At 41.3% G+C, this 26,042-nt stretch overlaps 2 protein-coding genes and 1 long non-coding RNA gene across 4 annotated transcripts in view; 1 reads left to right on the forward strand and 2 right to left on the reverse strand.

The window, feature by feature from the left end:
- LOC308641148 overlaps positions 1-26,042 on the forward strand; it is a 438,634-nt gene that overhangs the window by 222,209 nt on the left and 190,383 nt on the right. The window lies entirely within an intron of this gene.
- Positions 1-26,042, reverse strand: part of DOCK8 (dedicator of cytokinesis 8) — a 217,955-nt gene that overhangs the window by 4,966 nt on the left and 186,947 nt on the right. For both annotated transcript variants that reach the window (XM_081279440.1, XM_081279441.1), the window contains 7 exons: positions 22,412-22,555; positions 21,086-21,217; positions 20,504-20,638; positions 19,032-19,121; positions 14,810-15,046; positions 12,153-12,296; positions 10,821-10,927 (listed from right to left, as the gene is read on the reverse strand). In XM_081279440.1, the coding sequence (XP_081135566.1) occupies positions 10,821-10,927; positions 12,153-12,296; positions 14,810-15,046; positions 19,032-19,121; positions 20,504-20,638; positions 21,086-21,217; positions 22,412-22,555 (989 nt within the window). The remainder of the gene's footprint in view (positions 1-10,820; positions 10,928-12,152; positions 12,297-14,809; positions 15,047-19,031; positions 19,122-20,503; positions 20,639-21,085; positions 21,218-22,411; positions 22,556-26,042) is intronic.
- On the reverse strand, positions 6,719-7,145 carry LOC308634507 (Golgi apparatus membrane protein TVP23 homolog B-like; the record flags this gene model as incomplete). Its single annotated transcript, XM_081268365.1, has 1 exon — positions 6,719-7,145. The coding sequence occupies exon 1, from the start codon at positions 7,115-7,117 to the stop codon at positions 6,719-6,721; it is 399 nt and encodes a 132-aa protein (XP_081124491.1). The 5' UTR covers positions 7,118-7,145.

Consider the following 26,042-nt stretch of genomic DNA (forward strand, 5'->3'; position numbering starts at 1 on the left):
GCTGCTAAGCTTTGGGTAATCTGTCACATGGCAACAGAGAAACATGGTGTTTTGCAATATTAATAGCTAGATTTAAAATATTGATTTTATATAGTGATATTACTTTATATTCTAACAACTTTTATAATTTGTAAAAATGTATATTTGCTATATATTTTCCTTTTTACCATTTGGGTTATATCCTCCAGGATCTTTTACTAAAATTAAATCCATATTATGTTATTTTAAATCCATAAACTACAGAAGACTATGCACTAAATTTCCCTCTCAGAGAATAGCCATATCTCTTGGGAAATGCACACAGGATCATGAAATGATGGATGGTGCAAACAATTTTGTAAAAAGTCTTATCTGTGATATTTTCATTAGGTCCACAGACTCCTGAGCTGTGCTTGCTCTCTCTTAGGGATGTCCATTGAAGATATTCTGTGCCTCTTCCCTTCCTTGGTAAGCTCCCTGAACCCAGAATTTTCTTAAAATGAATGTGCTCAGGGTTTTCCAGCTGTCACAGTCCTACAGAAGCCAAGCTGGTGGGGACTGGAAAGGGAAGCAAGTTGGTCCTCCATAAGGTGGTTCCCAGCTGTCTGGGGTCACCATACAAGGAGTCAGCTGTCTCCTACAGAGAGGGTGGTCACTGGCCCTCTCTTGCCCCTTTCTTCTGTAATGCTCTTTCAGCACAGCCCAGCCATCTGCCCTCCATGTGGCAAAACGTTGCTAGTTGCTTTCCTATTTCCCATCCCCTCTCTTGTTTAGTAACCAAACTCCAGGAAAAGTACCCATCTGGAAAGTTCTGTTTCCTAGCCTCCCTTTCAGGTAGGCATGGCTGATGAGATACAAGATGAAATCACTTGGAAAATTTTTAAAGAGCATTTAAAAATTTTTTGAAAAAATTTCATTTCTACTCCCTAGCAGCCCAATCACGACCATCAGAATGAGTGTGCTATTCCCAGGATAGCAGGACAGAAGAATGGAGAGAGCCAGGGGCTCTGATGACTGTATAAGGCCATTACACAGCTCTGTGTTGATCTCTGGCCTTATTTTATGTGAGAGAAAAATAAGTTTCTTATTTAAGTCATTCTTACTTATATTGTGTTATTAGCAACTGAATGTAATTCCTAGAGGAAGAGCAAATCGTAGTTAAGAGAACAAACTCTGGAGCCAGAGTGTTCAACTTCCAATCTTGCTTTGCTTCCTACTGGCTTTGTGACATTAAAACAGTTATTTCACCTCTTGGTGTCTTAGTTTCTTCATCTGTGAAGTGAAGATAATACTAGAATACCCCATAAAGTAATGTTGAGATTAAATGAGTTAAAACATATCAAATGCTTAGACAGGAACTGATGGACACATAGATAAAACCCATAACATTCAATGTTGTTTTTAGTATTTTTGCTGTTACACCCAACCCAAACCCACTTGGGCAGTATGACCATGCTGGACTCGCATCCTCTCCAACAATGGAAATTTTATATTCCAGTTCCTCTAGTTTATGGTTGGGAAACTAAGATGCAAAGGAGGTAAGTGCCCTGTTGAGTCTCACCTACCTATGAGAACAACTGGACAGGACATAAGCCAAAGATCCCGATGCTCTCAGGCCAGTGTGTCTCATCAGCCCCTCTGTATCCTAAGGTACATTATAGAGGCAGATGTCATGGTAGACATTCTCTATATTTCAATCAGATTAAGTCTGTTTCCTATGCAAATCGATCAGTTCTCTGTATTAATTCATTTTATCCTGACACTAACTCTGGAAGATAGCTACTATTATTTTCATTTTACATTTGGGAAAACTGAGGTAAGTTTTCCAAAGTCACACAGCTGGTTAAGTGGAATGGGTATCTGGGTCTTGGCAATCTAGCACAAGTGTCCATACTCTTAACCCCAACACCACACATGCTGTCTGGGAAAGACTATCATGTCCAGCTAAAATCCAGGGCAAGTGTCTTGGTATCAAGCTGAAGCGCCTTCCTCTAGAGCCTCGATCTGTAGTCTTTTCCCTTTCTTAGATTCTTCCTGAAGCAGTATGGAGATTCCTGGGAAAGCTGGGAATGGATCCACCATTTGACCCAGCTATCGCACTTCTCGGACTATTCCCTGAGGACCTTAAAAAAGCGCTCTATAGGGATACGGCTGCATCAATGATTATAGTGGCACAATTCACAATAGCTAGACTGTGGAACCAATCTAGATGCCCCTCAATAGATGAATGGATAAAAAAAATGTGGCATCTATACACAATGGAGTATTATGCAGCACTAAGAAATGACAAAATCATAGAATTTGCAGGGAAATGGATGGCATTAGAGCAGATTATGCTAAGGGAAGCTATCCAAGCCCTAAAAAACAAATGCCAAATGTCTGCTTTGATATAAAGAGAACAACTAAGAACAGAACAGGAAGGAAGATCATGAGGAAAAGACTACAGTAAACAAAGACGAATGGGGGGAGAGAAATGGAGAGAGAAGGGAAAGCAAATGGAAATAGTAGGAGACCTTCAATGATACATAAAATTATAAGAGGTTATGAGGGGCAAGGGGGAGGGAAAAAAAGGGAGAGAATTGAACAACAGCAGAGGAGGTAGAGAGGGAAGATGGGAGGGGAGGGGAGGGGAGGGGGGATAGTAGGGGATAGGAAAGGTAGCAGAATACAACAGTCACTAATATGGCATTATGTAAAAATGTGAATATGTAACAGATGTGATTCTGCAATCTGTATTTGGGGTGAAAATGGGAGTTCAAAACACAATTTGAGTCAAATGTATGAAAGATGATATATCATGAGCTATGTAATGCTTTAAATAATCAATAAAAAAAAAGATTCTTCCTGGTAACTAGCAAATCTCCACTTGGGGCCTGGTGAGAAAAAGTTGCTGAAATGAGGGGAGAACCTGGTGGAGATGGGAGAAGCTCAGCAGTGGCTCCCACTCCTCCTGCAGCTGCAGTAATATGGGATCCAGAGCTTTTGGGTAAAGAAGCATTTTTTAAAAAATTCCTTTGGAATCCTAATCCTGACCTTTCCATGGGGAAAGCTACAGTGGATGTGAGAGTCCCATGAGCACCGCCACCTCTACAGGTTCCATCTCAGTGGCTTTTTCCACCTGCCCCCTGCATTGCCTCTCCCCTATACCCTGACCTGTCCACCCCAGCTGTCAAGGGCATCCTGGTCCAATGTGAGGCCCATTTAAATTCTCAGTTTAAATCTTGGTTCTGCCTTTTGCTTGCTGTATAATGCTGGGCTAATCAAAGCTGCCTTTCTTTGCCTCATTTCCTTTATAAAATGGTCCACGGGGATGAAATGGTGTCATTGTGTGAGCACCTAGCCAAGGAAATGCTCCTTCAGCACAGCCCGGAGTCAGTCCTTAGTGTGAAAGGGGTGCACAGCTCAAGGAAGTCACTCTTCCTGTGTGACTCCCTCCCTGCAGATGGGGAAGCACATGACCAAAAGCCCACGATTGTGGGGGCAGGGAGTGGACCCCAGGGCAGACGGGGAGCAGCTGTGGCCTGATTTCCTGCTGTCCCTATGGAGCCATCTGTACCTCTTCTGGATGAGCCACCCCAGAGGTGCCTGTATGGCTGCCTCCCCAGCACAGGTGCAGCAGCCCAGTGGCCCACTGTGGGAAGGGGGCTAGGTCAGGGCTATGGGCTTGGGAAGGTGACCCCATCCTGAAAGCAAGAGGGCAGGAGGACCAAAAGCATGTCCAAGGAGGGGAGGGGAGGTGGGATAGGAGGGGAGAAGAGAGACACACTGCAGCCAAAATGAAGTTTTCTCTTTAGAATCATTGTAGATGGGATGAAAAAGGGGAAGGAGTCCTGTGTGTGTGTGTGTGTGTGTGTGTGTGTGTGTGTGTGTTTGTGTTTGTGGGGGCGTGCCCACAGGCATATTAGCTATTCCACTTGGTTTTCAGTTTTTTACCTAGCATCTTTAACCCATAAATGCAGTCTCTGTGGCCCTGGGAAAATGTCAAGTCACTTATATTTTCCCATTGTTGACCTGCTTCTGAGCAACCTCTCACGATAAAGATTTGCTTTCCCACTAAATATTCAGCTCTTTTTCCCTTTACTTTTTTTCTTCCACCCTCACTATGTGCACTTGGCTTTCCTTGCACTACTTGGGCAAATTCCTTCTTCTTTTTCTCATAACCTTAATTCCAGTTTGAAACCATGGCCACTTAACACCCTTTTTCTGACTCAATAACTGTACATGTGCAACAGAGCTCTCTTGGAGAGTATCTGAAACACTGTTCTTAAGGGCACCTGTACTGCTATCTTTGATTTAAATTAAAATAAAATTTAGCCAGGTGCAGTGGGTCACACCTGTAATCTCAGTGGCTTGGGAGGCTGAAGCAGGAAGAGTCCAAGTTCAAAGCCAGACTCAGTGACTCAGTGAGGCTCTCAGTGAGATCCTATCTCAAAATAAAAAATGTAAAAAGGGCTGGAAATGTGACTCAGTGGTTAAGTCCCCTGGGATTTAATCCCTGGTATAATTTAAAAAAATTAAATCAATTAGTCTTTATAGGAAGGAAAAATCCAGATATGTAAGAAGAAAATTTAGAAAGAGTACAGTGCCTAAAAGGGTCTGGGTGCTTTGGGGAGCCAGGAGGGGACAGAGCATGGCAACTCTTGGCTTCTGAGCTTCTGAGGTGTTCTCTTTTACTTCAGGGAAAGGCAGTAGAGGACAGAGGTCCCACTTGGCAGTCGTGTGAAGGACAGCAGGCCTGGCTGGAGGAGTGCTGGCTGCAGCAGGTCAGCTGCCAGCCTTCTTTGTGGCTGTGTCTGGTTCCGCTACAGCTGAGTCAGAGAGGCCACTGCCAGGTGGCAGCAGAACGAGCCACGTGGACCTGGCAAGGTCATGTTTCCGCTATGAGTTCTGCATCAGTAGGCTCACTTTGGACCTCTCAGAACTCTGGGCTTATTGATCAGCCCAGGTGTGTGGGAAGCTGGAGCTCACTGAAGGGGAAGTCTGAGAGCAATTCAACCCCCACTTCCCACTCCTGTCACCTCCACTCTCTAAAGCAGAGTGGGGAGATGGCAACAAACACACTTGACAAAACAGTTACTCTACACGTTGAACAGCTGTAACTTCCTGATTGGAGTTAGAAGCAATAAAGCAGGGGTGGGGGCAGAAGAGAAGGTTTTCACATCTACTGTTTTCTTTTTCTTCTTCTCCTTTTATTAGTGCTAGAGATTGAACCCGGAACCTTGCACAGTTCTACCACAAATCCTCATCCAGCTCTTTAAAATTTTTATTACATTTTGAGACGGGGTCTTGCTAAGTTGCTTAAGGTCTCACTGAGTTGCTGAGACTGAACTTGTAACCCTCCTGCCTCCGCTTTCTGAGTAGCTGGGATTATAGGTGTGCACTACCACACCTGACTAATCTACTACTTACTAAGGGTACAATCTACATAATACCACCGTTCACCTATTTTAAGTGTAGTGTTGGTGAGTTTTAGTGAATTTATACCACCTCACCTCCCACTTTTGATCTATATGAAATAAAGTGGAGGAAAAGTCACCTGGGTTGACACAGATGAAATGTGAGAGGGCTTGTGGTTCTGCCTGCAGCCCCATCCCATTTTTTTTTTTTTGCTTTGTAAACAATAGTTTTATACAAATATAAAGTTGTGCATCTTCGAAGCTATCACTCCAACAGACATTTATTCAACTAAAACAAAACATCTTTAAAAATATTTTAACAATGTACAAATACATTCACAACATAATCTGCTGATCAAAAGATTCCAACAAAGTTTCCAGTACTGACAACAGAATTTACAAATGCCTACAATAATTTGTAGATTGGTTTAGTTTACAGTTAACTATATTTCCTTGTTTAAGAAATATTATTAATACAAATGTATGATTTACAATATCCCCCTTATAGCAAGAAAAAATAGATTCATAAAATAAAATGTCGCTAGGCATTTATTACGCCAAATATTTAAATGATTATTCTTACTATGATGTAAGAATAATATTAAGTTAGTACTAAAAGATTTTATTAGTCCAAAGACCACCAAAGAATTTCCAAGAAGTTCCAAAATAAAAATCTGACTATCCTTTCCATGAAATAAATAGAATAGCAGCAATCCCTGGGAATCCCTTAAACATAAACTATAAAGATTCCATTTATTATTTAGGCCTTAAGTATAAAAATAAAAGAAAATCTTAGAAACTAGTTAACACTACCAGCCTGAATTTGGTTTTCACTTGTGCATGTCTAAGGTAAGCAATTTCAACATGAAGTATATATTTAAAATTAACATTTTTTTCTAACTTTTTAACTCATACACAAGCCAAGTGCTTATTCTTAATCATGGAATCAACTTATTTCTGAAAATAATCTACAGAAATAGTATGTAAACACACATACCTTTGAGACAGACTAAGAATATCCTATATTCTATGGATCAAAATGCAAATATCTCCGTAATATGTGTAAACCTAACACATTAATTTGGGATATACTGATACATTACTATATGCATACATATGTACACCATAAAATAAATTCTGACAATGTTTCTAGTGATATCATCATACTTCCCAGCCTCAACTACTAGAAAAAGAAAATAAAAACTTTGTTTAAAAAAAGAAAACAATTTTCATAGTAACTTTGTAAGTGAAAACAAAACAAACAAAAAAACAATGTTCCTCTATGCAACTGGACTGAGCTCTAAACAGTTCATAATCAAGAATCTCTTTGCCCTTCCCCAATATCACAGAGAACATAAGCTTTCTCTCTGTTCATTTCCAGTGTTTTGCTTTAAAAACTGCTTTCTAAGATATGAGATAGCCATGCTGGTTAAATTCTTCCGGCTGCCCGCTTTGCACCTGATGTAACCACACAGGTTGGCACTCTGTAGTACCACACCCATGATAACCACAGCCAACCATTTCACTCTGAAGGAGAAGAGAGCACTAAAGGCAAATATCACCCACAGCACTGGACAGGCAATTAGTTTTAACCAAGAGATTCTTGATTCAGCCTCTGAAATAGTGTTATTCTCCTGAGGAGATGCCTTTCTGGACTCAAACACCCAATGATTCTTTCCATCATCATCAATATGATTCCACTGCGGAAGGCCTACCATCAGTCTACCTGTGACATTCTTCATGCCCCAAAGTCACATGACAACAACAGGATAATCGTCACCATACAGGCAATAAAGCTGCTGCTGAGCAATTCACAGAGAAGATAGACTATAATGGCACTGACTCGGAAGAACAAATGGAAGAATGATGCCACTGGATGTCAGGTTTTGGATTTTCTTGGTCTATTAGTTGTCTCTTCTGTGTCAAACAATGAAACATCTTTGTCATCATTGCTGTCCTGAGACAACATGGCAACCGTGCGCCAGCCCCGCTTCGTCTTGTCCCATTTGAATTGGGACTTCGTCTCCCCATACATGTGGCAGGAAGTTGTGCTAAGGGTTTGCTGATGTTGGTTGGAGGAGTAGCAGTTTGAGAACTTTTACTTTTTTGAAGGGAAGATGGGGAAGGTAAAAGAGGCCAATGACAACAGAGATGGCCTGAGGAGTTTAGGTCTGGGGTAGGGGAAAAATGTGAAAGGGATGCAATCAAGCAAACTCTACAGCCTCTTTTACTCAGTCTCCTCTATCCAGCTGTAGCATCAGCACCTGGGAATTGATTAGAAGTGCAGTCTCAGGCCCTAGTCTCAGACCTACTAAATCAGGACCTATATATATATATATATATATATTTTTATTGGTTGTTCACAACATTACAAAGCTCTTGACATATTATATTTCATACATTAGAATCAAGTGGGTTATGAACTCCCATTTTTACCCCAAATAGGACCTATATTTTGACAAGACCAGGTCCTGTGTAAGTGCAGGGAAGTTTGGGAAGCACTGATGGTCTCCTGGCATTCCCAGAACAAAATGCCACAGGCCAAGGGCAGCCAGGAAAGTGGGCCTACAGTCTGGTCTCATCAGGATGGGAATGATCACTGAGAGGGGTGGAGAATAGCATTTCAAATGGTGAATTCAATTTTAAAAATCAGCTTTTTTGCGGGTAGGGAGTACCAGGGATTGAACCCAGGGGCCCTTGACCACTGAGCCATATCCTCAGCCCTATTTTGTATTTTATTTAGAGACAGGGTCTCACTGAGTTGATTAGCATCTTTCCGTTGCTGAGGCTGGCTTTGAACTCAAGATCCTCCTGCCTCAGCCTCCCAAGCTGCTGGGATTACAGACATGTGCCACCGTGCCCAGCCCCAAATTTAGCATTTTTGCAGGCCACGTTGGGCGAAAGATAGATAACATCCTCAAAAACTAAATTATAACTTCATTAAAGGACCATTCCTAGAAAATCCCAATTGTCTTTTGTGTCTCTTGCCTGAGTCTAGTTTTCTCAGCTCCATTTGTAGTAACTTTTTCTGGGGCTGGGAGCTAATTAGGAATGTGAGTTCAATAAGGATTTCTTAGATATATTTAACCAGGTGGAGTCCTGGAGATGATCACACCCACAAGATATTAGATTGAAGATGTAGTACAGGAAATCAGTTTGAACTATAAGCAAAAGGAAAATCACTTCTTCCCTAATAAGCTTCCCTTTACATTTAAACTGTACGCAAAGTCCTGTTTACTAATATTGTCGCCTCTCTGATCTTTGCTTTCTGTCCTGGCAGGCTTTCAAGAACATGCTGCTCTAGCAGGACTGAGAGGAGTCCAGAAGCACCGTCGGCATTCCTGACTCCAAGTCTTGCGGTCATGATGGTCCAATTACCAGTATTGGCTTCCTCTTCCCACTACCCCTTTTCTTCCCAACAGATAGTCAAGACAAGGTTTAAGTGGCGTTTTTCCACAAAGCCTGTTCTAATCACTCCATTCTGTAGTGGACCTGCCTTTTCTTATCTCTGTAGTCCTATATTTAGAACACTTAGAGTTCTTAGCGCAGGCTGCTTTGTGTTGTTATTTGGTGTGGACGATCATCAAGAACAGATGCTCCCTGCTCTTGTTCCCCTAATATCATACCTGGGTCACAGAAAGTACTCACTAAAGATTTCACAGGTCCCTTCAGAAGTCCAGAGAGCCCTGGACCACTGCAACCTTTGAAGGCCATATTTCCAACCTCACCCAACCCTAGCATCCTGATGAGTTTTCAATGACTTTAACAAACTTTAACTTTTGGCCTCCTTTCTCCTCATTCTGTCAAGTAAGCTTATTCCTATCCTTTATATGCTATGGTGTTAGTCAGCTTCTTGTTTCTGTGACAAAAATATCTGACAAGAACAATTTAGAGGAAGAAAAGTTTATTTTGAGCTCATAGTTTCAGAGGTTTAGTCTATGGTTGGCTGACCCCATTGTTCTGGGCCCAAGGTGAGGGTTAATATCATGGAAGCCAGGAAACAGAGAGAGCAAGAGAAAAAGGGCCACAGGGAAGATGAACCCTTCCAGCTCACATTCCAAGTGACCCACCTCCTCCAGCCATGTCCCACCTGCCTACAGTTATCACCTAGTTTGTCCGTATTCAAATTAAGATGGAGTGATAAGGTTATGGTTCCCCTAATCCAAGCATTTCTCCTTGAACATTCCTACATTAATACAGGAGCTCCTAGGGGACACTTCATATCCAAATCCCAACTGCTGCTCTAAGATTCTAGATAAAAAGAAACATTGGCATACATTTTTCTGACGTCCTTTTCTTTTGTAGGTGAAATGCCATCACATCCTTCCTAGTAATTCTTTTAAGGTCTCAGAGATACAATACACCTGTCTATATTCTAAGAGATTCCAAGACTGCCCAGAGACCTACTTCCTGTCCAGGCTGACCCAGCTGCTCTAGAAGCCAGTTCCACTGCAGAATTCAGAAGCAGAGATGAGGCCTGTGTGACAAGGGGAAGTGTCTTCAGGATGACACTTTTGCAAAATCCCAGCTTGAGAACCTTACCTTTACCTCTCCATTTGAGGCAGTATCTCTTTCTCGGTTTTTAAAAACAAGTTATTTATGATTTGGGAAATTACAAAAATTGTCAATGCTAAGAACTTCTGGGACACTAATGCATCAGTGGACTATCAGAACATCAGTGGAAATGTGGACTGTTCAGATGCAGAACACCTGGTTTGAACTCAGCCACTGACTGGCTATGTGACTGTAAGTGAAATCACATCCCATCTCTGAACCTCTGATTCCTCTTTTGTAAAATGAGGATGATGATGTACCTGTCTTACACTGTGATTGTGAGCCATTCATGAGATTGTAGACATGAAGTGGCACTTCACAGTTCAAGTATAAATTACTTATTAGTAGTAGATGTAGTACTGCTCTACTGCAGTGGTTCTCAAACTTCAGTGCACATCAGCATCACTCAGCAGGACTTTTAAAATAAAATAAAATAAAATACTTAATTTTATTTATATATTTTTATGTGGTGATGAGGATTGGACCCAGTGCCTCACATGTGCTAGGCAAGCGCTCTACCACTGAACCACAACCCCAGTCCCCAGCAGAACTTTTAATGCAGAAATTGCTGGAACCCACCCCATGGGATTGGGTAGGTGAGAGGTGCCTAAGACTCCTTCTTTCCTTCCTTCCTTCCTTCCTTCCTTCCTTCCTTCCTTCCTTCCTTCCTTCCTTCCCTCCTCCCTCCCTGCCTCCCTTTCTATATTTGCAGTGCTGAGGATTAAGCCCAGAGTCTTGTGCATGCTAGGTAAGTGTTCTACCATTAAGCTATATCTCCAGCACCATCTTATCTTTTTAGTAGGTTCTCAAGTGATACTAAAGATGCTGGTATGGGGAACACATTTAGAGAACCACTGCTGTACTGAAATTCCCACCCATTTCCATTCTTACCTCATTATGAATTCCTTAAAGCATAACCTCAACTTGTTGTGATGTCGATAGAGTTTTGGGTCAGCTGGAATTTCGGCCAAGAACACTTGGGCTACTTCCAGTGGTCCCTGATGGAAAAAAGTAAGAAAACAAAATTGATATTGGAAAGAAAATTACATTATTTGGAGAAAATGTTGGAGTGGCTTCTTAGTTTTAACATTTAATTTTGTAGTTGGTTTGACTAAAACAAAAAGTCAAGGAAGGTCTTGAGCTTCTCAGGTAACTCTGATTCCTTAGGAGGAATCCTAAGTTTTAGGAGAATACTCACAGGTATAAATAGGCTTTCCTTGATACATAAAGGTAAAGCAAATGCATCAAAAGTTATGTGCTTCCAGTTTTTCTAAAAATTGCTTTATCTCTCTGCTCATACCCACTTATCTGGTTACCCTAGTGTTGACATCATTTTGCACAAGTGCCAGTTAGAGTCGGAGAGCTGTACAGGACTCAGATAGTCTGTGGCTATGGATTTACTGAGTCTTCCATGAAAGGATTGGCACTTACAAAAACAAAATCTTCCTAATTATTTTCTGATCTTGGAAAGGCAACAGTCATTTCTCCTGTAGCTGTTTCAGTTCTCTTGATGTTAAGTGGACTCAGAATTTTGCTAGTGAATCCTCAGATGGAGAATGTGTTCAGTGAGTAAAGAATCATGATGCGCCTTGAATTTTTGAGTGTGGAGGGTGGGACAAGGGAGCATCTAGAACTGACATTAAGGGGGCCCACTGAATAGAGAGTTCTAGGCTAGTACCTCCCTCCATTTGAGACAGGCTTAGTCCCATGCTGAGTTTAGGAATTAGAGTTCTAAGAAGTCTAAGAAGGTCTAGTCGGGTCTGAAGTGACCTAAGGAGCCTGATTCCCAGGAACTCCTTGCTGGCAAGGCCCTTGGCCTGTCAGTTCATCTGGTTACTGATCCAGGAGCTGGATGGTCTAAGCCTTTGCTCCTCTCTCTTACAGAGAGGCTTAGCTTAGTCTTAAGTCCTGAAACAACCTTGCCTATACCGGGCATGACTAAGCTCTCTTCAACAGGACCCCAGTCCTGGATCATACTGCCAGGTCTGGCCCTGATGTGGCATTCCTTAAACCTGGTCTGCTTATCTCTAGGATTTCTTTTCTACCTTAAGTTGTTAAACAAAAAAGAGGCCTCCTAAAAGTCTTCTAAACCACATGAGTGTTCAGTTTAAATTTAGAAACATTGTTTGTACGTGGATCAGACTTATCAACCCCAAGGAAGGAGGTAGACATCACAACCAAAACACTGAGAACTAGAGGAGCTGCCACCAGCTCACTTGTTACCTGATTTACAGTGGCTCCTACAGAGCCCTGAAGCACCATCTGAAGCATCTTTGCATCAGGGGGCTCCTGGTTAATGGCCACTGCTAACTGCAGGGTCTTCTTCTTCATGTCTTCAATGGCAACTTCCATTGGAGTCAAAACAAACTGAGCATAAGATACAAATGTGGGGAAGTTACTGTCTGATCTCCCAAGCCATGAACAAACCTGGAGCTATAACAGAGAGGGCACCTGGATTTGAAAAAGCAGCGAAGACTTTCTGAGTAATCTTAATAGGTTTAAAAGAAGGAAGGACCTAACGTGTCCAGAGTACTTACCATGTTCCAGGAACTTTATATACATGTAACATTTATTCTTTTAAACAATTTTCCCATTCTTTCCATTTTATACTCAAAGGGGGATTTATAAGCTTAAGTTCTATAAAACGACACAGGTAGTCAATAGCAAGGTCCTATTATGTCTGCATTCATAAGTTCTTTCCATTCTGATCCTGAATGTGATGGGTTAATTCCTATCCCCCAAATTCATATGTTGAAGTCCTAACCTCCAGTAGCTCTGAATGTGACCCCATTTGGACAGAGGTCTTCAGTGAGGTCATCAAGTTATTTCTGTGCTATGCCTAGAATAATTTAGTGTTCAAAAGTCAAAACAATAAGAAACACAGGAATGCCTTCCAAACCCACCTCCTGTTGACTGAGTCCCCAGGTCATGCTCTCTGTGCCCTCTGTGAATCCCCTTCGCTGACACGGATGTCTTACTCAACATTGGCTGACGGGCTCAGCCATTGCTGTGCTTGCCCAATGAAGTGGATATTCACAAGCCATCTACTGCTCACCGACTTGATGATGCCTGTTATACTTGTTATTTTAATGACCTAATCTAATTAAATAAAGCCTAAACTGATGAACTATGGGTGTGGATAGAAAAAGAGTTGTTTCTAAGACAACTGAGCTGAGTGCTTGGGCAAGACAACATGAAAGTGAGCTGTTATAAAAATTCCTGTCATATTAGGTGTGCTCAAGACAACTATAAAAGGCTAGGGGAAGAAATCATAAAAATCTAGAAGCTTTCTACTCTCATATTGTTAAACAAGAATCTTTAAGGCCTCATTCTTCTTTACAGAAAGCAAAACTGAAAATCATGGACAATGCACTATGGGTGTGGTTTATACAAGAAAGACAATGCTGAATTGTGATCAGTGAACCCATAATCAGAGAAGGTTGTGTCACTATATAAAAAAAAAAAAGATGACATGAATAGGTACATGTAGCTGTTTTAAAGAAAAATAAAATGCTTATAGCATATAATTTTGAACAATTCTGTGGTTTAAGAACTTTCTTTTTTTCTTTCCTTTTTTTTTAAACTGGGGATTAAACCTAGGGGTACTTAACTACTGAGCCACATTCCCAGCCCTTTTCATTTTAAGACAGGGTCTTGCTAAATTGCATAGGGCCTCGCTAAGTTACTGAGGCTGGCTTTGAACTAGCATTCCTCCTGCCTCAGCCTCCAGAGTTGCTGGAATTATATGGCTGTGCTACTAAGTCCGCATTGCGGATTTTTTTTGATCAGTCCTATTAAAACAGGTCAACTGTCTTCTGTACACAGAGGTCTTTCCTGCCAGTATATAGATGAAGAAACTGGGGACAAGTAGCTTGTGCAAAGTCACAGGAAGAAGCATGGACTAGAAGTCAGTTGGTTCACTTATCTCTTGGTCTCTTCCAATAACACACCACTAACTCCATGGGGTTGCTCACTCAGGCACCTGTCTCCAATAATTAACAAAAAACATGCCTAAATCATTTATGAGCTTTTAGATATTTAAAAATTTTACATAAAATATTTAAAACTTAAATAATTCATCCCATGGGCATTGGTTCCAGGACACCCCTTCCCATACTCAAATCTGAGGATGCTCAAGCCCTTCCCATAAAATGGTATAGTATGTGTACATACTTCCTGTACTTTAAACCATTTCTAGATAACTTACAGTACCTAACTCAGTGCAAATGCTATGTAAATAGAGTCAAAGCATATTGTTTAGGGAATAGAGAGGAGAAAAAAGTCTCTATGTGTTCAGTATAGATGCAAGATTCTCCCCAAGTATTTCAGTCTGTGGTTAGTTGACTGGATGGCTGTGGAGGATATGAAGGGACAACTGTATATACATTTTATGTAAGTACATATTTTAAATAGAAATAAATATTAAACATTGCAATTAAATATGTAAATGTATTTACACTAGAGATATAGCTCTAAAGTGTTGAATAGTTAATATAAAACAGGGCTATAAAACACGTACATGCCTAAATGGGATTCCCTGGCACCATGAGGGTTTGGCTCAATCATAGTATTATTTTTTTTGGGGGAAAGGGGGGCTGGGGATTAAACTCAGGGGCAATCAACCACTCAGCCACACCCCCAGCCCAATTTTGTATTTTATTTAGAGACAGGGTCTCACTGAGTTGCTTAGCGCTTCACTTTGAACTTGAGATCCTCCCGATTTAGCCTCCTGGGCTGCTGGGTCAATCACAGTATTTTAAGTGTGCCCCTCTTCATGTTTCACTCCAGCCTCCTTTGAGGGAGTGCTCAGCTGTGTGTGTCCTGGGGGAGTCACCCAGGCCCACTCCTTCATGGTGGCTGTTCCCCTCTGGGCACGTTACCTCCTCCTTCTGGATGACGCTGATCCTGGTCTTGATGTAGGGGAAGGCGTGCATGGTGGTCAGGACCGTGTTCCTCCGGTACTGCTCGTGCAGCTCTCCACGAGGCCGTCCCTCGAGGGTGAAGGGGGTGGTGTACATGAACCTCCGCAGGTTGAAATTCTTCTCAAAGTAGGTTACCCTGTCTTTCATCTCATACTCATCAAAGTAAGGTTCCACAAAAGTGATCTGTATGTAGGCCTGGAGGGAGAGGCAAGGGGAAGGAGGAGATGAGCCATTCTGCAAAGAGGATCCATGACACACTGAAGGGCGTGCTGGAACAAGGCGTGTGGAAGCTACTGGGGCTGAGTGCATCAAGGGAGCATTCAGAACCGGCAGCTCCTCCTTTCCACCCCAGGGAAAGAAAGGGCCATGAGGAAGAGGAGAGGAATGTGCCTGTGGGAAGAGTCTGCAACACCAGCTGCTCTTTCCAAGCAGAGCAGACCGATCCAACAGAAGCCTCAGTATGGAGATTTGCAAACCGCTATTCCTAAGAGCCAAGCTTTATTTTCCAGAGTTACCATGACTGTAACACACTTAGAAAGTGTGCATGGTCAGACTAAGAAAACTAATAGTACCAAGTGCTGGCAGGGACCTAGAGCAGCTGAAACTTTCATGCACAGATGAGGGGATGCAGGATACACAGCCACAGGGCAAAACAGGTTAGCAACTTCTCATATAGTTAATGAACTGGCCCTCAGCCCTGCGATCTCATTCCTACCTACATGGGTGTTCAAGAGAAATGAAAACTTATAGCCACACAAAACTCTGTACACAAACGTCGATAATCACATTATTCATAAATCAAAAACTAGAAATAAACCAAACCAAAGGGATAAACAAACGGTGGCACAGGAAGAGAGCAGAATAGTTTTCATCAATAGGCAGGACTGAATCAGAACAATATGGATGCACCAGATGGGCCATGCTAAGTGAGAGAAGCCAGCCTCAAATGGCTATGTGTGATTCCACATGGGTACTTTCTGGAAGAGACACTGGTTACAGAGATGGAATACAGATGAAGGACTGTCAGGGCTGGAAACAGAAAATCACTAGAAAGCAGCATGGGGAAATGTTTTGGAGTGATGTATCATGATTGTGGCTACACATATTGGTCAAAGCTCAAAGAACTAAAACTAAAACATTGAATTTAACTGTATGTGCAACATTGAATTTAACTGTATGTGCAACATTTAAACACACTCATATGCATGTGTGCACACATACACAGTGAAAAAGGTGCTTATTAATTAAGAAGGTATCTTTATTTTTATTTTTTTATGGTACTGGGGATTGAGCCCTCAGGTGCTCTACCACTGAGTTATATCCCCTTCCTTTTTATTTTTTTATTTTTGAGGCAGGGTCTCGCTAAGTTGCTGAGGCTAACCTCCATCCAACTTGCCATCCTCCTGCCTCTGCTTCCTGAGTTGTTGGGATTACAGGTGTGCACCACTATGCAGCAGAAAGGCATCTTTAAAAAATAAAGAAAGAAAGAAAAAGAATGGCAGTGGGCACAGATGCTGGGACACCCACCCAGGGGAGTGGACGGGTGGGGTCACTGACCTCAGACCATGAATCACTATTTAGTATAATGAAAGCTGGTTGTGATTCTGGATTTAGGCTCTAATCCAAGCTCTCATAACCCACCTTGGGGATTTAAGAAGAGAGGAGATGTGGTCCTTGTGTTAGTGGTGATTCTTGAGGTCAGTGGTGATTCTGCATAGTTTACACTATGCACAGATTGCTCTGGGACACTCAGCCAATCCAAGGGCTCCAGATATTTCTGTCTAAAGCTTAGTTCAACTCTTATCACAGTTACTATTTTCAAGTCTAGGCTAGGAATGTGTCTTAAACAAGCAAATATTCTGAAAAATGTAGAAGAAAAGCAAACTCTGAAATATGGCTAGTTCCTCCCTATTTGCATCATCTTCATAACATCCCAGAAGACAGAGCTGAGGGAGGAGTCTGGATGGTTCACAGTTCACATACAGTACTATCAGATGGTGAGTGCTCCCTGTCCCTGGTCCTTTATAGCACCTGCATTGCGTTATTTCCAGCAGCCCAGAACATCATATGTGCTGTGAAGTGGACCGGGCAGGCAGTTCTCCCCCTGTGGCAATATAAAGAATATGTTGGCTCTTTGTCCCTGTTTTCTCCACAGAGCTTCAAAAACCCTTGGAATTTCCTGAGTGACAGGAGTCTTTGCTATGCTAATGAGGTGACCAGCCTTGGCCTTATGAATAGCTTCAGGTGGTCACCAAAAAGACCAATCTTATGATCAGACTGCTGGAACTTTGGGCCTGCCTGAGCTTTGAGAAGGGGGAGGGGCTGGACAGTGTGTTTTATCATGTGGCTACTGATTTATTCAAACACACCTATGTCATGAAACCCCAATAAAAACTGGTCACCCGGAGAATCAGTGATGTGCTGGCAGAGTACTGTGCCTGGATTCTACTCAGCAAGGGCACAGAAACTATGTGCTCTATCCCAGACCTTTGCCTATGTGTGCCCTTCATTGTATGTCTGTAATCAGAAGAATGGTATTTCTTGAGTTCTGTGAGTCATTCTAGTGAATTATCTGACCTTAGAGGTGTCATGGAAACTCCTAAATTTGTAGCTAGTTAGAAATGTGGGCAAGGTGCTATGGCACACGTCTGTGATTCCAGCAGCCCGATAGTTTGCGACAGGAGGATCATGAGTTCAAAGCCAGCCTCAGCAAAAGTGAGGCACTAAGCAACTCAGGGAGACCCTGTCTCTAAATCAAATACAAAATAGGGCTGGGGATGTGGCTCAGTGGCTGAGTGCCTCTGAGTTCGATGGAGGACTGAGCTTGTGGAGTCTGATACTAATTCTGGGTGGTAAGCATCAGAGTTGTATTGAGGTACACGTAGGTGGGGGTGAAATGGAATAGCCTGGGATAAACATGGGAAAACTGAAGGTCAAGCCCTTTTTGTCATTTCTCCAAAAGCACAGAGATCCTGCACTCGGCTGGAAGGAGTACCTGCAGCCTAAAGAATGATACCTTTAAATACAGTCAGGGGAATGACACTGGCCAAATTATATCATTACATTGCGGGCATGTGCAAATATGTAACAACAAATCCCACTGTATGTACAATTACAATGACTGATAAAAGTATGGGAAAAAATAGCTGTCAGGCAGAAGTCTACATTTTTTAAACATGTTGTAAATTGAGAGTCTAAAGAGTTTATAGAAAGCCAGTAAAGAGCAGTGATGTGGGTTTGGACATGACAGACCCCACGTTGGAGTATTGGCTCTGTCACTTTGATATTCTTGGAAAATTGCCCAATATTTCTATTACCTCAGTTTCCATATCTGGAAACAGAAACAACAAAGCCTATTTTTAAAACTTTTTTTCTAAAGAGAGAGAGAGAGAGAGAGAGAGAGAGAGAGAGAGAGAAAGAGAGAGAGAATATTTTTTAATATTTATTTTTCAGTTTTCGGTGAACACAACATCTTTATTTTTTATTTTATGTGGTGCTGAGATCGAACCCAGTGCTCCGTGCATGCCAGGTGAGCGCATTACCGCTTGAGCCACATCCCCAGCCCCAACAAAGCCTATTTTTGAGGGCTGTTTGGGAATGAAATGAAAGGATGATAAAGGGTCTGATGCAGTACCAGAAACACTGTGGGCATTTTTTTTTCTTTCTTTCTGATACTGGGGATTGAACCCAGGGCCTCCCGCATGCTAGAAAAGCACTCTATCACTGAGCTACGTCCCCAGTTCCAGTTGGGATTTGATAAATGAAAGCTCCTGTTGTGATTCGTGCCTTTGAGTATGTTTTCTTGAAGACCTAATCAGTTGCTGGGTGTGGTTGTGCACACCTGTAATTCCTGATACTGGGGAGGCTGAGGAAGGAAGACTGCAAATTCAGGGCCCACCTGGAAACTGAATGAAATCCCTGTGTCAAAATAAATATTTACAGAAAGGACTTGGGATGTAGCTTAGGGATAGGATGTTCCTTGGTTAAATCCCTAGTACTGGGGGCAGGGGTGGAATTAAAGACCTAATAAATCTATAATGGAGCCCTTAGACAAAAATTTTTGGTTGCCTTTAAATGACTGGTGAGTCAATTCAGACAGAGGGAGGTCATTTTGTATTCTGAGGGTAGCATAAGGGGACTCAAGAACCTGATGGTTCTTTTTGGCAAATTTTCTCCATACCTTGTTAGGATCCAACTTGTTTTTGTCCACTGGGGTAGAATCTTTTATCACTTCCACAAATTCTGCACCGAAACACTGACCATAAAACCCCTAGGTAAGAGGAAACAATAGTTTATAAAGGTAATTTTAACATAATGCAACTTTCTGTCTTCTCAGCAGTGGAGTAAGTTTGGAACAAGTGCAGTTTGTTCATTGATTATTCAGAGTCCCTCTGAGCTAATGAGCACAGTTCAGCATTTCCTGAGACATAAATAAAAATATGAGGAAGTCCAGCACCGTCAATTGATATATGATTCTCTACAAAGTGTACACCCTGTCTCGAATTCAGTGAGCATCATCCTATTTCCTGAGGCATCTGCAGAGGTATGGCACAGTTTACCTCTTTTTGTATCTTGAGAACTTAGAGGTCACCAGGCTTCCCATCATGTGGCAAACCACTATGTGCAAGAAAACAACATATACACCTTTAATTCTAAGTTGGGGGAACAATATTAGGGAACCAATTGGCCTGAGTCAGTGACTACTTTTCCTTCTTATGAGCTTATTGTCTTTGGGCAAGACGCCCAACCACTCTGGGCCATGGCTTCTTTGAGTCAAGTAAGGATAAAAGTCCTTTTCTTATTTGGCAGGGATAATAGTTCAAGGAGCAATTAGGTAACAAAAGTGTTTTAAGTTTTACAGACATAAAAGGGCATATATCCCAAGCAATAGCAAGAAAGAATAAGGAGTGACTCTTTGGTTAATAGTTGTCAGCACTTCAGGCCACCTTAGTCACTCAGCCCCAAAAGGTGCTGTTTTGGAGGCACCCCTTGGGTTTCTTCCTGGGTTTTTGATAGTCTTCCTTTCAATAACTGTTTCTTTTCTTTTCTTTTTTTTTTTTTTTTGGATTTTTCTTCACACAGTTTATTTTTTGTCCATCTTTTCAGCCTTTCCTGCCAGAACATGCTGCTTTTTATTGTTACATTACTGACCAAGTGTAGATGGCAGGTTGCAGCTACTGTCAAGAATGTCCTTATCAGAACAGCCTGTGCTGTCCAGCAACACCACAATGACAGCAGGAGGGTGACTCAGAAGTATGATTGGATTGCTTAGAAGTTAAGATGGCAAACTTCACCCTAAAAAACCCTTTTACTCTGCATCTGTTAGTATATATTACTAACATTGGGAATGGAGCATAAGAAGATGTGACATTGACTGGATTTTAAATGACTTGAAAATAAACATTCATGATGTAAATTTATAAATTTTTAAAGACATGTACAGGATCTTAGGGGAAAACTATGCAAATCTTGCTTTACCTCATGATCTCAGCTAACCCTTCATATAATAAATACATAATAAATGTAATGTGGAAAATGTATGTATACCTCAATGCTGAATCCTGGCCTTTTTTTTTCCTTTTTGGTAGTGATTCACTCTAACTTGTTTTTGTGAAGTATATAATAGCAAGCACACAAAATCACTTTTCTTACCTCTAGTCTATGTGAGATCTCAGGAAGCTTTGTAATTGCGGGTTCCTTGTAAACAAATTCCTGCTCATCCAAATCCCCAAATTTGGATCCATAGAAACCAACTCGGAAGTAAGTTCCAAACATTCTCTTGTGATCCTATTAAGCAAAATAAGAAAACCTCTCTCTAGTGATGTCATTCTTGAGGATCCACTGGGTTAAAAGGGTTTTTTATTATGTTACAAACATATCAATTCTACAGTTGATGTAAACAAAAATCCCTCTACTAAGCAAATTCAATGTTTATAGAATAAATTTTGGAAATAGAAACGAAAGAAATCCCATGAAAGATTTATTGGGCTTTATTTTATGTGAATTTAAAAGATTCTCACATTTCCAGGTCATAAAGTAAGTCAAGCTGCCTTTCACACTGTGAAATCTGGACCTCTGTCAGTTTTGAGCCCTTTTCTGTTTGATGGGTGAGAACTGCAGTAATGTGCTCAAGGTCAATGAGTTTCTAGAGAGGAAGGAGGATTGACCACCGTCTCCAGGACAAGGTCATCTACCGCTCAGTAACAGTACCCATTAGCAAAGACCCCCAGCTACCTTGTTAATGATGTTGTCGAAGGCCTTCTGCAGCTTGTCATGAGTAGAAGTCAGCTTCCGGAAGTCTCGATGCGCTTCCAGAATGGGGATGACCAGCTTATAGACCTCATTAACCGTCTCATACAAGCCTCCCTTAGAGAGACGAGAAGAACATCAAAGAAAATTTAATACAATGGAAACTTAAGAGCAACCAGAGTTTATTATGCAAACAATGTGCTGGAGAATGGATATACCTCTGCGTCCCAGTATTTTACGCAGCAGGAATGCTGTCCCAGCATCTCAACATTCAAAATGGCCCAGACACATTGCTAAATGGTCCTATATGAAGATGTTAAAGAGAAGGGCTTTCTCAGACTAAAAGGAGAGAAGATTTGGCACCGAAAACTAAGAACATTCAGGAAGGCAGCGTTTATGTATTTAAATAGCGTCAGAGGTCCTCCTCTAGACAGATGCTCATTGCATGCCCACCAGGGAGTTAACAGGATTCTAGCTAAAATTTCAAGAAAATAAGAGTATATTGGACCTTTTCTGAATCCTGAATGAGAAAGCACGAAAAAAAAAGAAGACAATGGTTAAAACAATAATTAATATACATAGAAGTTATAGGGAGAAAATTTGGAGGTGAAAAGCAGAAAATAAAGAATAATATAGGGAGAAAAATTAATTGGTTATTCTAAATATAGCGAAATATTAAATATTTACTTGGCTTACAATGTGGGGGAAGGAGATCATTAAAGCAAAAATGGATAAGAGGCTTTTCTCTTTGATTTGAATCCAGTGACGTCTTCTATCTATTTTTTTCTCTTATTTGGAGCATTCAGACCCTGATTAGGCTAATGTGGGGAGTGTCTGTGGTTTTTGCTCCTGCATTTCTCTGAGCTGGTCCTGCCTGTGAGGCTCTTGAAGATGACTGGGTTGTTAGGAGGGAGGACACCATGGATTTCTGCCCTCTCCCTGCAGTGGCTCCTTCCCATCTTTTTCTCTCTGAGAGAGAAAATGAGGGAGTGAGAACATGCCTCGTCATTTATTGTGTAACCCTGGGCAAGCCATTTCACCTCGCTGTGGCTTAGCTTCCATCCCTATTAAATGGAAATAATACTGTGAAACTGCTGTCCAGCCAACACGCATGTAGTGAAAACCAGAACATGGCAGTGATGAAAGGCCTTCCCACCTCCCTTGGAGAGCTGACGCAATCTGTGCACATCAAAGTCCTCCCTGGGCCCTGCCCCTGTCCTGCATGCCCCTGGCATCTGTGGAGAGGGCTCACTAGGCCGTTAAGGCTGGGCATTCCCGAGCTCAGCCCTGGGATGCCCTCTGGACACTGACCGTGCTGAAGAGCTCGGCGGCCTGTTCCAGGAGGCCCACCAGGCCGCTCTCAGTGAAGTACCGGCCCGAGCACACCCCGTCCTCATCGGGTGACAAGGTGTCATCAGAGACTGCAGACTCCTCCAGCACGTTGGAAGAAATATTCTGTAAGAAAACACAGTATGAGCCCAGAGAACATGGGACCAGTTGAATACTGGACCATAGGAACCCAGAAGGTAGGAGTGTGGAAGCAGAAATCCAGGATCCTAGCCAGGTGCGGTGGTGCACACCTGTAATCTCAGTGGCTCAGGATGCTGAGACAGGAGGATCAAGAATTCAAAGCCAGCGTCAGCAATGGTAAGGCAAAAAGCAGCTCAGTGGGACCCTGACTCCAAGTAAAATGCCAAATAGGGCTGGGGATGTGGCTCAGTGGTCTAGTGCCTCTGTGTTGTTCAATCCCTGGTACCAAAAACAAGCAAACAAACAAACAAACAAACAAATAAATATTAAAGAACCCCAGGATCCTCACCAAGGCTGTGATTATGGCAGGTCTGATGTTCTACCCAGAAGAGTTCCTGGCTGACATTCATTTTGAAAGCATACATTGAGCAGCCAGTCTTCAAACCCCCACATTTCCTTTCTACTTTTAACCACCAGGAGATTTTATATAAGGAACATTTCCCTTCATATAACAACAATTGAGTTGAAACAACCCCACATTAGCAAAAACAACCCTAAGGGACAAACAGCAAGGGTCCTGGTTTTTAAAAAGCAAAGGCCAACACTCAGTTAACTTGGCTCTTTGTCATAGCTCAATAAATCTCCGACTTCTGTGTTTTTCTCCTGAAGTCTTGACTTTCAGGTAAATAGCCAGTTGTGTTTATATTGATAAGATAACACTAATAAGCAATGGTTTCTTTATGGAAGTGTTTTCTTTGTTTTTAAGTGCTAAGGATTGAAACCAGGGTCTTTCACATTCTGGGCGAGTGATTATGCCTGTGCTACATCACCAGCATTCCCCTTTATTTTTCTTTGAGACAGGGTCTCACTAAGTTGCTGAGCCTCAACTTGAAATCCTCCTGTCTCAGCCTCCCAAGTGGCTGGAATTATAGGCATACACCACTGTGCCAAATTTATGGAAGTTTTTAACAGAAGTGCAGTAGTTAGTGTTTTTTCCCCTGAACATTTTTGTTTCTACACATTTTTTACTTATATAAATTATAGAAGATAGAGCCTCGTGGTCAGGGATAGTATGACTTGAATGAGAAAACCAAGGCACAAAATTTGGGGAAGTACTTATTCCCATGGTTACGGAAGTGCTAATTCTTTACTTGTTTGGTCCTGAGAGTAAAGTACCTCTTTATATTCTGCACCTTGTGCTCCTTGCTTGCCTTACCCAAGCTATGATCTTGGCAATTACTTTAACTCTTGATAGGTTAAAAGTCTTTTTTTTTTTTTTTTTTGGCTCACAGCTATGGAAGAAAGGCATACAATGCATAAATGAAATACCTTCTTAGCTTAGCTATTGCAAACCAGTAGCACATATGCCACTCCTTCCTATTGCTGTGCATGTGGCAGACATAACTAGTCAATTATAGCACTCTTTCCCCTCTGAACTTGGATATATTTTCAAAATTCTTTCAGCATAGTGCTCCAGTCGCCACTACCTATTAGATCAGAGATGGCTTGTAAAGTAAATGCTGTCTGCCAGTTCAACTTTAGCAACCAATGAAGAAATAGTTGTTATCCAATATCGTAATGTACTTTAATGAATATAGGTGGAGTTTCTCAAAATATTTTGTTACCAGTCTTTCTTCCAAAGAAATTAAATGCTCAACTAACAGAGCCAGCGTCAACTGGTCCATTCCTAAAACTATGAAGGGTTCTTCCAAAGAAAATTAGTATGCTTTAAGTTGTAGAATGAAGGCCTATTATGTTTCTGAATTGGAGATAACAGAAGGTTCAACAAATTCAGTTGGAAGAATCTAATAACTCAGGAAACTAGTACTATTAGAATTGCATGCAATTTTCCACATGTAGAGAAATAGATATGAAGCTCAACAACTTATTAGTTTATTACCCAGAGGAAAAAGATTTGGGAAAGACTTTCCTGGCTTCTGGCTTAGGGATGTAAAACTTGTTGCAGAATCTGAGAATGTGTGCATATCTACATTTGTGAAATAAATGTTGCTCTCTAGGGCATAGAATTTCAATGATTTCAGTTTCTTGGAATTCAGTGACCTCGAAGTTATTTTTCCTTGCACAGACTTATCTTCAATTTACAAGTATTTTCCAAAGGCTCGATTTTATTGGAGCCGAATGAGGATAAAAACTGAAGCAAAGAACATTTAAGAGATTAACAGTGGACATCTGATAACACTGCCCAGAATTCCTTCATTCTATAATGTAAAGCATCCTAATTTTCTTAGGAGAACCTCTCATAGTTGTAGGTATAGACCAGTGACTCTGGCTCAGTTAGTTGGAGCATTTGATTTCTTTGGCAATTATGATTGATTCAGAATGAGCACATGACCCCATCAGAATGAAAAGATACTCTGAGACTTTCTCTGAACAGGCTTCTGGAGATGGAAACCTAAATCTTAGGTTGTAAATGTGGGGAACATGAAGCCCAACAGAGGCTAGGACAGGAAGAGGCGATGACTCTGGGATCTGATGATCTCTGAGGTCTCCAGCTCTAGTTGGTGAGTACTTCTCCAGGCTAGCTTCCCTCATGTGGGCTGGTAAGTTCCATTTGTACCTTAGGCACTGTGGGTTGTAAGTTCTGTCACTTTCAAGCACCCATTTCTAAACTGATTGGTTATGTCTTATTTGAGAGAAATAACAGTTCACCCATAAGCACGACATAATTTGACATTATTTCTGTATCTGAGAACACCTAGTCATTGTGTACTGTCCATCATGAAGACCCGTGTTTCACAGTTCCTCACCTTCCTTCTCACCTTCTGCACCCTTTCCCGACCCTAAGATGGGACCACAGTCTAAAAGCTCACAGTGTTCTGTGTCTTTTTATAATAGTATTTATCATAATTATGATTAAGAATGGAATAATTAATTATATGATACCTTTCTGGCTAGAATATAAAGGTCATGAAGACAGAAGAAATTCTCAATAAATTATGCTCTGAAAGCAGGAATGAAGGAGTAAAGATATATGAAAAGATGGAGGTCTATGTTCCCATGTAGGGATAATGTGGAGTTTTTCTATTAGGTCTAGAATAACAATTCTGTCTCACCTTGGTATGTCTCATTAGAAGCCAATCAACTGAATTATAAGTAAAATAAGAATAAGAGGGCTTATTACATATGAAATTTAAAAATGAAATGAAATTAATACTTAAGTTATTAAATATTAAATAAAATATAATAACAGGAATAAGATATAATAATAGTGGAATATTAAATAAAATATAGTAAATTATAAGAAATAGTTTAGTAAACAAAATAAGAAAAGGGGATGATATAATTCAACTCTAACTGATAAGTCTGAAGATTTTCTGGAAAGTAAAATTGTAATACAAAGCCAGGCACGGTAGCACATATCTGTAATCCCAGTGGCTTGGGAGGCTGAGGCACAAGAATTGTGAGTTCAAAGCCAGCCTCAGCAACTTAGTGAGGCCCTAAGCAACTCAGC

This window comes from Spermophilus citellus (assembly GCF_964194105.1).
Source record: "Spermophilus citellus genome assembly, chromosome: 2".
In the NCBI taxonomy this organism is placed as follows: Eukaryota; Metazoa; Chordata; class Mammalia; order Rodentia; family Sciuridae; genus Spermophilus; species Spermophilus citellus.